We start from the raw sequence: 12,387 nt of genomic DNA on the forward strand, positions 1-12,387 counted from the left end.
CTGCAAGTTTGACCAGTGGGATCGTTACTTTCTGAATTATGTTTTGGAGTCTTTGGAGCTTCAGGTCTTGACTCCTCGTGCCTGATCTAATTTTAGACCAGACGTCAGGGTTGACTTTAGTCCCTGTTACATTTTCGCAGTTCCCAGGTCTGCTGCAGTTTGAAAGTTTTTCTTTCAACTTATCATCCGACAACTTTGTCCAGATCATTTTATTTATTATCTTGGCAAGTTTTGGGTCCACATCACTTGAACATGCCTCATCAAGATCGTATTCAGCGGCAATGGACCCTAAAAAATTGCTTTCGGCAGTTTGCTCAGATTTCTCACTGTCCTTGCTCGTTTCACTACCCTTAGGAAAGAGCGAATCTATAGAGAGGTCAACGGACTCGTCCGTGGCACTCGCGCCTCGTGGGACTTTTCGAGCAGGGCTTTGGTCGTCCTCCGAGTCGTTTGTAGATAAGCGATTGTCATGTGAACGTTTAGGTGGATTGCCGGCATTCGAGATAACCTCTGCAATGTCCGAAGACAATGACTTTGATATGTGTCGAAAGCCCTCAACCATGCTCTGGGAGATTCAGGCTTTAATGTTTTCAATGAAATTGCTCTTCACCACAGAAGTCGTCTTTGAAGAGCTGGGTTGAGAAGCTGTTTTCCTCTTCTCACAAGAAACTGCAGCCTTCTTTTTTAATGGCTTGTCCTTTTCCCTTGATTCAGGGTTATGGTTGAGTTCAGGAGATTCCTCCACATGTTTGAGGGACTCGTCAACAGGCGACCTGCCCTCAGAATCTTTTCCCGCCATTACACAGCTTCGATTGCGAAGTAGCGTAAAAATTAGCGGTTAGCTTCCAAATAGCCGTACAAGCAGTGTTAATTCAGGAAATTGCACCTGAAAATTAACCAAATAGAACAGCGCCAAGAGATTGCTCTCGCCTAAAAACGCTATAAAAGAAGATAAAATATTCTTGACTCAACTAACGTCTTGTCCTGGCAAACAAAGTTGCACATTGAAGGCAAGCTTGCTCCCGCAATCTCTTGTGGTCCCGTAGTGACGTCAGCAATGGTGAGGGAGAATCTTCCACTGTTCTTGCGATGTCAAATAAAGAAGAAATAAATGTGCGTCTCGTCTTTTGTTTCACTAGCACAAAGCACCAGTCAGGTGCAAACTTGGTATGTCCAGGCAGTAAAAAGTCATAGTTAATAAAATCATGGAGACCGCTCATCACTCGCCACAGGTAGTACCATATAAAGGCAGAGTTCTTATTCTGTAAACTGCAATTATCTGCATGCAGCTGGGCTTTGGTTTCGCCAAGTCCGTGGCGATGAAAAAGTAATGAACCTAAGAAATGGTGCTGTTTGCTCCTTTGCCATTCAGTACACTTTCATCAATGAGGAAGTTTACTTGTCGTGGATTGCTTCACAGTAAACACCAAAAAGAGCACATTTTTGGAGTGTTTTAAATTAAATTGGACCAGGTTGATTTGGGTTGGCAGGAAAATGCAGCTGCTGTGCATAGTCATAGGAATAGTGAACTGTTCCATCATATGAGCAGAGCTCGCATTCAACTGTAAAATCAACAATTTTTAAATATTCCTGAATTCCATCTTTTGATTCTCGACAACAGTTCTTGTAAAAGTTCCTGTCTCCTGTTGCAAGGACTAAGTGCTGTTCTTGTGCTCTCACTGTTTCGGCCTTGTCGCTTCCTGGTAGGTTCACATTGTTTTGAATACAATTATTTTTCTGAAAAGTCCAGCATAAATTGGTAGCAGGCCGCATAATGACAATGAAAGGACACAGCTGACTCCAAAGATCACAGAATTTAGAATATCCCATGGATGGTTTGCCCATGCTTACGCAGATATCCGTATATGTTCTCCAGGGGCCATGTTTTGTAAGATTCGATGGCAGGAGCTTGACGTCGATTCTTTTAAAACCAGGTACACATCCCAGCAAAAGGAGGGCTTGTTCCGCTGTATTCAAAATAAATTTTACAACTTGCTTGACTGTCTCGATAGAAGATGTACTACTTGGCAGTCGATTCTTGTTCCCATGCACTCGCAGACTTAAACCATTTTTACAATAATGTTTCACTAGGCTGTAGAAACGATTTCTGTGGAGGCAGTGTAGAAAGAGAAATATTTTCATGCATATTCTTTGGCCGTGGTTGTAGTATCCTATTCTTGTATACTGTTGATTTTTTTCTGTTCTGCCAGAAGTGCTGGTTTTGTGACAGTTCAACGAACATTGGATAGCTCCCAATATAACCAGGTCAAGTTCAGTGGACGAGAGTTCACTGCAGTTATTTCTACAGTCTACAAAGTCATCAATTTTGAGCATTGTGCTACAGGGCTTCTTGTCTGCGGCTAAGTTGCCTTGGCACGTTTCTGCATAGAATTTCTCTACTCTCGTTTTTTCAGAAGCATGTATTTCCAGAAAATCAAAATCCAAGTCTTGCATGTCCTCAAGGTCATCACAACTATCTGAACTGCTGCTTTTAGAGTCTGAATCAACCGTTTCTTCATCATTCTCTTGAGCTGTAAAGTAGACCTCTGATACACTTTGTAAGAGTTGTAAATCTCCCAAACTTAAACTTAAACACCGATATTCATCGTGACCGTGCTCTGTGATAGCTACAAAGGTTTCTTTTCTAAGAACAAAGTACAATAGTTTGTTTATGTAGCTATAACAACAACACACAACATCGTGGGGAGACTTGTTCTTAGCTTGAAACAAGCTTTCTGAGAATTATAGTGCTACAAAGCAGGACTACACGACTGTTTAGTCTCTATTTAAACAGACAAAAAGAATTTCAATAAATCGAAAATGAATATTATTCGGGTGTAAAATTTCGAAATAAGAGTACTCAGGCTTAGCCTATCTGCTGGAAGAAGCAGTTTATTCGCTTCAATACATCTCACTCTGTGCTGGTATGTAACACGACACAAAAAAAGGTTCTTTTTGAAATCATTCGTTCGCATTCCGCCCTTTTTGAGGCTCTGTTTGCTTGTGTACCATCTTTTAAAGGAAAGTAAAGAAACCCCAGAAAAAGCTAGACCGTTTATAGTTTTTCTTTAGTGTCATATGTCATAAGGCACCCGTGCCTTATGACACGCATAGGGTGTCATATCACACGCTTGGTGTGACTTATAGCACACTGCTTGAAACAAAAGCTTCAGCGTGCCAAACAAAGCCTACAATGACAGTCTTTGTTTTACCTATTAAATATGCACATATCTGTGACATTGTGATATGCATAACGTGTTGTGTCATGACACGCATGCCTGTGTCATCACCTTTTTACCCAAAATCATGTGGAGTGTCACATTTAATATTAAATGATTACGGAAATGTTACTTTGTCTTTTTAATGTTACTATTAACAAATGTTGGAAAAGAAAGCCCAAAATCCAAAAAAGTACAGTAGGCTACTACAGAGACTAAGATGAAAGCGATTAAAACAATGATTATTGTAGTATCTATTTTTGATTGAAATAAGAGAAAGGTTTACAATTTTTTAATCCTTCTGGTTAATCCTGCTGTTCTATTTCAAAGATATGGGAAGAAGGTTTATGACTTTTATACATAGATGTATGTAACAATGGGGACTGGGTCGAGTAATGGCGACGTAAAGACGTGCGTTGCTGCCGCCCGCCGATCTTTCTGCTCTGTCTTTGGTAAATGGCCGTTTTTTTCGGTCAGTTTTTGAGCAAAAGAAAAACCATATCCTCAGACTCTTCCGACGAATCATCTCTTTCACCGGAAATCAAAAAAACGAAGCCATACTCCTCGCCAACGCATCACGAAGACGAAATAATGACAGCTCTCAGTATGACACAAGATGTTGGTGCAACTCTACAAGCAATCTTAGCAAAGCTGGAAAAGCTTGATTCAATAGAATCCGCCGTGAAGAAAATTGAAGCCAATCTCGAGAACTTAGAGAAACGAACCCAAAGGCTAGAAGATTTCCAAACAACAGCGAAGAAAGATATTGACGATCTAAAAGAAGGGATCAACTTTACTGGACAACAACTCAAGGATAAGACAGAAGCTATGGAGAAGGTGCATCGACTCTATGAAACTCAATTAACAGAGCTCACGACAAAATGCCAGAAAAATGGGGATTTGTTAGACGAGATCCACACTAAAAATCTTTACTTAGAAGCCTACTCTCGCCGGGAGAATATCAAATTCACAAACATAGAAGAATCGACGGAAATAGGCGGCCGCACTAGTGAAGACACCGAAGAAGTTCTCTGAACTTTTCTGGAACGTGATCTTGGTTATAGGGATGCAAGGAATGTAGAAATTCAGCGAGTACATCGCATCGGAAAAAGCAAGGATGGAAATCCGCGTCCTATTCTGGCCCGTTTCCTTAGATATAAAGACTGTCAACAGATCTTTTTACTGGGTCACCGGCTTAAAGGCACTAACTTTCAAATGTTCCGAGACCTTCCCCAGGAAATCATTACCCGTCGCAAAGTACAGATGGGAGCTTTTAAGGATGCCAGGAAAAATGGAGTTGCTGCCTCCTTCAGCCAATCTCAACCGGATAAATTGTATATCAGAGGTAAATTGTGGCCGATCGGGCAAAAATTTACTATTTAATTAACACTAAATAAACTTTGTTCAGATTGACCGGTAAATTGTTCAAACTTCTCGCAGTTTCGTTATTGCCAATATGCTTTTCACCAATTAGAGGCGGTCGGCAACTTAAACGGGCTAATAGAGTTGCAGGCTTTTTCTCTTTTTTGCTGTAGCAAGCAATCAAGTTGCCTAATTTCTCCACCATAAGTCCTTTAGTAATTTTATTCATTTTGTGTGTGTTTTCGTTTTACTGTCTCCAGGGCATAAAAATCTATCTAATTAACAATAGTTTAAAGGCATGTGGTCATTTAGATATCTTTTATTGTGAAAATGCAAAACAGTCAACTCAGCCTCCTTCATTACTCACAATACAACAGATCTGAAAATAATTTCCCTCAATGTCAGGGGATTGGGAAACAATGCCAAAAGAAAAGAGGTGTTTAACTGGCTGAGAGTGAAAAAGCAATCTATATATATGCTGCAAGAGGTCCATTGTTCTCGAGAAACTACTGATATATGGTCTTGTGAATGGGGGTACAAAGCGCTCTTCAGCTGCTGCAGCAGCAACAAAGCAGGGGTTGGTATTCTTTTCAATAATAATTTCAATTGCCAGATCCACAAGGTTTTCTCGGATCCGAATGGACGCTTTTTAATATGTGATATCGTTGCTGATAGCAAGCGTCTGACTGTGGCTAACATCTACGCTCCGAATGAAGACGATCCAAACTTCTTTCAGGTTTTTTTCGATCATTTATCAAACTTTAAATGTGGTGAAATCATAATTGGTGGGGACTTTAACTTAGTTCTTGACGTCGAAAAAGACAAGAGGGGTGGCCTTGCCAGAACACACAAAAATGCCTTGAAAGTGATTCGAGATTTCTCTGAAAATCTTGGTTTGACTGATATTTGGAGACTTTTCAACCCAGAAGCCAGGAGATATACTTGGCGCCAAAACCAACCAGTCATACATTGCCGACTCGATTTTTTTCTAGTAAGTGAATCATCTTTATGTGATGTGACCCATGCAGATATTTTTCCTGGTTTCAAAACGGATCATTCGATGATTACTCTGAATCTAGCTTTACACTCGAACCCCAGAGGCAAAGGTTTTTGGAAGTTGAACACGTCCCTTTTATCCGAAATGAGATATGTCCAAGAAATTAAAACAACAATTGAAAGTACTGTGAAACAATACAAAGACGACACCTCAGTGAACCCAGCTCTGCTTTGGGACATGATTAAATTAAAGGTGCGAGAAAAATCAATATCTTATGCTGCATACAAAAACGCGACAACAAGGAAACGCGAAGAAATGTTGGAACGTGAAATCGCCTTGTTAGAAAAACATTTAGACAATGCAAGCAATAGTAACCCCTCATATCATATTGTTGCTGAAAGAATTTTTACCTTAAAGAAAGAGCTAGAAAACATTTTTGAGTATCGAACCAAAGGCGCTATCATTAGGTCAAAGTCGCAATGGTACAACAAGGGCGAAAAGAACTCCGGATATTTTCTAAGCCTCAAAAAAAGGCACTGTAAACAAGGAACAATTAGTCAATTAAAAATTAATGACACCGACTTTGTCACCACAGACAAAGATATCTTATCTGAATGTACGGCTTTTTATAAAAATCTTTATACGTCAAAAAGCTCCGACAGCATCCAGTCAACATTTCTCTCTGAAGTGAACTCCACTTCTTTGACCAATGAAGAACAAACTTTATGTGAAGGCCCCTTAACTCAAAAGGAATGTTTCGAAGCCCTGAAGAAGATGGAGTCTGACAAAACGCCAGGCACGGATGGACTTCCCGCCGAATTCTACAAAGTTTTTTGGAAAGACATTTCTTCTTTTTTAATCTCGGCCCTCAACTATGCTTTTGACTCTGGCTGCCTCTCAGTAACACAAAGACGAGGGGTTATAAAACTAATTCCAAAAAAAGATGCGGAACTATACTTCATCAAAAATTGGAGGCCTATTACCCTTTTGAACACTGATTACAAAATCGCAGCAAAATCTATTGCAAACCGAATTAAATTAGTACTTCCAAACCTTATCAATCACGATCAAACAGGATTTTTGAAGGGCAGATTTATAGGCGAAAATATCAGACTCATTGACGCTATTATCCAATATGCCACAGAAAAGAATATCCCGGGCCTGTTACTTTTTATTGACTTTGAAAAGGCATTTGATTCTCTCGAATGGTCCTTCATACATGGAACATTAAGATCCTACGGTTTTGGTGCTTCGCTAATTAACTGGGTGAAAACCCTGTATAGTCATACTGAAAGCTGTATTCTGAATAATGGATGGGCAAGTAATTTTTTTGAAATTCAAAGAGGTGTTAGGCAAGGCTGCCCGCTCTCACCTTATTTATTTATCCTATCGGCAGAGGTGCTGGCCACGGCAATTAGGAAAAATACTAATATAAAGGGAATCTCTGTAAATAATGTGGAAATTAAGTTAAGTCAGTATGCCGATGACACAACACTTATATTAGACGGGTCACGTGAATCTCTCCTTTCATCCCTTGCAATGCTTGACGATTTCAGCAAAGTCTCTGGCCTCAGACTCAATGATAAGAAAACGGAAGCTCTATGGATTGGCGCAAGTATTGGAAGTGATAAAATTCTGTTATCAGGAAAAGAGCTTAAATGGCCAAAAGACAAAGTAAAATCCCTAGGTCTATGGATTTCAACAGATCCCGAACTATCTGCCTCTTTAAACTACAATGAGAAACTTGAAAAAGTGAAAGAAATCCTGAGATGCTGGAAATACCGCCGACTCACATTGTTAGGGAAAATCACTGTTATCAAATCACTAGTGGTCTCCCAATTGGTTTATCTACTCTTGCCTCTTCGCTCAAACTACAGGGTTTTAAAAGAAATAAATGATTTACTCTACACTTTTCTATGGAATGGTAAAGGCGACAAGATAAAACGGAAGGTAATGATCAATGATTTCGGTGGTGGTGGCCTAAAAATGATTGATATTAGTTCCTTCAATAAATCTCTCAAAACCACATGGATTAAAAGATATTTAGATAACAACAATAAGGGAAAATGGAAAATCTTTTTTGATATAACCCTAAAAAAATATGGCTGTCAAAACTTTTTTTTCCTACAACCTCAACGTTAGAGACACCTTATCGACAATAACAACTTCGGATGCCTTTTTAAAAGAACTATTAGGAATCTGGGCGGAAGTTAACTTTGAACCTGAAATAACATCGAAAGATCACTTTCTGGATCAACAACTTTGGCATAACTCCCTAATAAAGATAGCCAACAAAACAGTTTTTTTTAAAAATTGGTTCACCAAGGGAATAACTCGGGTGAAACATCTTTTAGGACCGGACAACAACTTTCTCTCGTTAAATGATTTCCGCTTTAAGTATGAAATAGACCCTCGCCCTCTCAGCTTCTACGGATTAATATCGGCTGTAAAGTCTCTTCGGACTGATTCTAATTTTCAAGATTTACAGAACACCGACCACGAATATGAGCCACTTACAACAAAAATTTTGCAGGTCAAAAAAGCAACTACAATAATATATAAATAACTGATTAGTAACAAGAGTTTAACCCCAGTGTCAAGTCAAAAGAAGTGGCTAGAGGATTGTGGCCTACCAATAAATGACAACATAAATTGGAATGCTGCCTATCTTTTAGCTAAAAAATGCACAAAGAGCACTAAGCTGATAGAGTTTCAGTTTAAATTCTTACATAGACGTGTACCAACCAATAACTTTTTATTTAGAATAGGTCTACAGGGCGATGAAAAGTGCAGTTTTTGTCACACCTCCTCTGAGTCAATAATTCATCTTTTTTGGTCATGCCGTCAAACATCTCACTTTTGGAATAAACTTACTGAATGGCTGAAAAACTTAAATTTACTTCCTAGAGATTATGCTTTGACAAATATTACTGCTTTGGGTCTGAGGCCAGATATCTCTCAATTTGCGCTTCTTATAAATTACTGCTTTCTCTTAGCACGATATCACATATGGCTCGCTAAAACAAAAAATGATCATCCAAATCTTACGCTTTTCACATGCACACTAAAATTACAGTATGAGATAGAAACAAAAAGTGGAGACACGAAGAAATGGAAACCTCTTACAGGATACATGAGGATTTAATTAATATTTTAGATTATATTTTCTGTAGGGTTATCTATCTCCTACCCATTAAGCTATTTCTAATCTCCTGTCAGATGCATAACTCATTTTACTTTTAATGTACCACATGCCTTTGGTCTGTTTTTTATGTTTCTGTACTACAACCTCAAGCTGTAATGATAACTAGCTATTTTTCTTCTCAGTTTTTTTTTCCTTTGCCCCTTGTCGTCACTGTATTTCTTAATTGTGTAAGTCGTGTAACTGTATTTGTTAGTAATGTAAGTCGTTTAGTTATTGTAATCTAAATAGTGTAAATAATTAGAGCAATATAATGTAAATAGAATTAGTGTTGTAAAAAAAAAACAATGTTTTTCCCCTCAAAGTCGTTTCGTATGGACTTTAATACAGTTCTGTTTCCCAGACCAACAAAAAGTTGGTCCACTCATCAGTTAAATTCCATATAAACTGTAGCGTCGCTAGGGTTTATATACATCAGCAACATGGTCAATACAAAATTCAAACTTAAAGAATAATAGTAATGCACATTTGTAAGCTTATGATTGGTCCTTAAGGATGTGATTGAATTTAAGGAGAAACTTTCGCTTGTGCGTGCAAGTTGATACAAGCTCATTATCCTTCTTAAGCGTTGCCAGGTCTGATTTATATAAAATATAGAATTTCTCGGTATTACATAGGTTACATCGATTAGTAAGATTAGTATAAGATTTGGCCTTGGCTGGAATTTTCCAGGGGATTGCAGAGTCTTTCTTTTGACCTTTAAGCTGCCAAAGATGTTTGCTTAGTTCGGGGTAATTTTGTTTGCTCTTTTGTTTGAATGATATTTGGTGATTTGGCCATCTCGTCTTGAACTCCCTGGCAGTGAGGCCGATGTGTGCCTTTGTGCTTTCAGCAGTGTTGATGGTGGCTTGGTATACTACTTCCTTTACAAAGCATTGTCCTTTTAAAGGACATTTGTTTGGCTCTCTGCAGTTGCAGGGTTTTGGGGGTGTTTTTTCTTCAGGTGGCATGTTCTGTCTCAGGTTGGTTTTGTTGTGTCCATCAATGATCTTTTTAATGTTGGGTGAACAACTGTAACTCAGCTCAAGATTATTTTTGTTGAAAAGTTTTCTTAATTTATGGTTCAGTGGGAAGCAGTTCTCAATCAAATTTAGAAATTCTCTTCCTATGTTAGTTTGCACATTTTTACTAAATGTAGGGTTGAACCATATTATATTCCTCTGCCTCTTTCTCTTTTTGGTGGCTGCTTCTGGTGACTGCTGTTGTGGTGGGGTGAATTTAAGGGTGCATGAATTACCACTTTTCTACAATGCTTCTTGGTAGGGTGGTGCTGCCTCTTTAAAGGCTTCCTCATCTGATGAGATTTCAGATAATCTTTTGTTAATTGCCTCAGGAATGTTCTTTATTGTGCATGAGGGGTGGTTAGATTTGCTGTGGACATAGAGCAGAGTGGTTGTTGGTTTTGAATAAGGCTTGTACTTCTTATTGATTAAGTATATATATATTTTTAAGTGACCATGACAAGAGGTTCACAATGTTGTCTTTTTACATAATGTTACTGTATTCAGTAACCCAGAAGCTCATGCAAGCAGGATTTCTTAAAAAATAAATCATTTTGAAGAAGTACCGTGTCTTTAGTGTTGCTTTACCCACACACATTATTTTAAGCATAAAGTTGGGATTAAACTGTCTTTACACCAGGCGTAAATTTGGCATAAAGAACTACCGTGTCTACTGTCGCTTAACACGCAAACTCTAAGCATAAAGTTGACATTAAACTGTCATGCCAAGTTTAAATTTGGCTTAACAGTGCCTCTCCCCTTACTTTACACGAATGTATAAAGGCGGCATAAATTTCAACTTTACACCAGCTTTACTACAAGTTTAAAGGCGGCTTAAAGAAGTCTCATTACACCAACTTTACACATCCGCATAAATGTTGCGTAAAGTTGTGTAAATGATGACTTTTCATGCTGTGTATGGTGAAGACCTGTAAAGTGAAAAAGTACAACTGATGGCACAACAACAAAACAAAAGACCAAAACAACAAAAAGCAACCCCTCTTTTGGAATGAGATCAGAACGTAGGCACTATTGAAATAAAGTCAGTGGCACAGACCCAAAATAAGGCGGTAAAAGCTTGGGAAGAATCATCCGTCAAAGCAATGGAGGAAATGCAGACATTCATGGCCGTTAGCAAGAACTTTCTAAGTTCTTTTCTGTCAACTATGCAGGGCTCCATTCAAATGCAGGCCTGAGAGATGAGTTCTGAAATCGCAACCCCTCTTGTTGTCACTGTTTTGCAAACATCAGTGGCATGACTCAACAACAGGCAGCAAGAAAACGCCATCACTTAATGCCCATGTCAATACCAGGCTGGAGAGAGGTCTCCAGGAAGAGTGCAACACAATGTTGGGGAAAGAGAAGACTCCCCCCTTGACCTTCCTATGAAGCCATTGCCAAAGACACTTCCATGCCACTTCCATGCCATACCACCTTCTACAGCAGTATTGCTAACAACACCGTGTGGAATGCCTCACTCCTCAGCCATCAATGAGAGTGCTAGCTATGATCTGTGGAGGTCCTCCATGGCAGCTCTTTTGTATGTGGAATTTGAGCAGATGTCGAATCTCACATCCGACAAAAAAAATGCTGACCATGCTCTTTACAAAGAAAACCAAGCACTTCGAAAAGAAAACCAACAGCTCAAAGAACAGCTGATGAACATCAGACGACAGAATGTTTGCTCTCATCTAGTTAGATAAGAAGGTCTATAATTGTAAGATCCCAGTAATGGGAGAATTTATATCTAAATGAAACTATTCATTTCAGACTGATTAGTCGTCACATTTAGATGAGTCGTCTCCTAGCGTTGGATAATTTGTTTCTGGTGTAAGTTGTAACTTATGATAAGCTCAGGGCTAACATAACTTCGTAAGGGTTTTTAGGTCACCTTACAAATGCGAGGAATGGGGAGGGGTCTTTTGGTAAGTTTATTTGGGCAAAGTACAGAGGTTTTGAAACCTCTCTGATTTTTCAATTGTAGCCAGTGTCTTTCGCCTTGGTAAAGCGCATTTTGTACTAATGTTTTAGCTCATAGACCATCTATGAGTGGATACAAGATGATTAATTGATTGATTGATTGACTGCTGCTCCTACTGAAGAGGTGATAACTTTCCTCAAGTGCCTCATTAAACACTATCACTCTAGTGTTCCTTCTCAAAGTTTGCCATCGTCTTTAGACTTGCAGCCTTACCAGCAATACCTGATAAAAGCAAACCTCTCACCACCTATGCCTGTGGTGAGTCTAGAACTTTAATCGGCATTAAGATTCAAGATAAAATGAAATGCCATCATTAAAAAAACTGGCAATGTTTTGCGAATTATGATGCATTGTGAATTCAGGTCTAAGCCAGCTTCATCTTCAAGGGCACATAACACTACACATAAGACCAATGTTACTGTCAGCTGTGCAGTCATCGTTTCCCAAAAGCCTGGCAATCATAATATGCCAGTAGAAAGATGTATGGAAAATATTCAGCCTTTTCCATATGATTGACTGGAAATGTTACAGTTTTCCCACAGGTGGAGACAACAGGGAAAGATCCCCATGAAGTTGGTTTCTCTGCACACATATGTGATCAAACAGAACAGTTATGGCAAGATCAT

At 38.9% G+C, this 12,387-nt stretch overlaps 3 protein-coding genes across 3 annotated transcripts in view; 1 reads left to right on the forward strand and 2 right to left on the reverse strand.

The window, feature by feature from the left end:
• Positions 1-12,387, reverse strand: part of LOC145482408 (uncharacterized) — a gene marked incomplete at its 5' end in the record, with an annotated part of 215,205 nt that overhangs the window by 124,677 nt on the left and 78,141 nt on the right. The gene's annotated exons all lie outside the window — the stretch shown is intronic.
• Positions 1-12,387, reverse strand: part of LOC145482621 (uncharacterized) — a 148,008-nt gene that overhangs the window by 518 nt on the left and 135,103 nt on the right. The window contains exon 2 of the mRNA XM_081461229.1: positions 1-1,078. This exon is cut by the window's left edge and continues 518 nt beyond it. Within this exon, the coding sequence (XP_081317355.1) occupies positions 1-562 (562 nt within the window). The 5' untranslated portion in view covers positions 563-1,078. The remainder of the gene's footprint in view (positions 1,079-12,387) is intronic.
• Positions 3,603-5,433, forward strand: LOC145483109 (uncharacterized). The gene has a single exon (XM_081461714.1). The coding sequence runs from the start codon at positions 3,675-3,677 to the stop codon at positions 4,251-4,253; it is 579 nt and encodes a 192-aa protein (XP_081317840.1). The 5' UTR covers positions 3,603-3,674; the 3' UTR covers positions 4,254-5,433.

The sequence above is a fragment of the Orbicella franksi genome, chromosome 3 (assembly GCF_964199315.1).
Source record: "Orbicella franksi chromosome 3, jaOrbFran1.1, whole genome shotgun sequence".
In the NCBI taxonomy this organism is placed as follows: domain Eukaryota; kingdom Metazoa; phylum Cnidaria; class Anthozoa; order Scleractinia; family Merulinidae; genus Orbicella; species Orbicella franksi.

Bases quoted from the DNA above. Each gene is read 5' to 3' on its own strand.
- LOC145483109 (XM_081461714.1), top strand. From the start codon at position 3,675: ATGGCCGTTTTTTTCGGTCAGTTTTTGAGCAAAAGAAAAACCATATCC.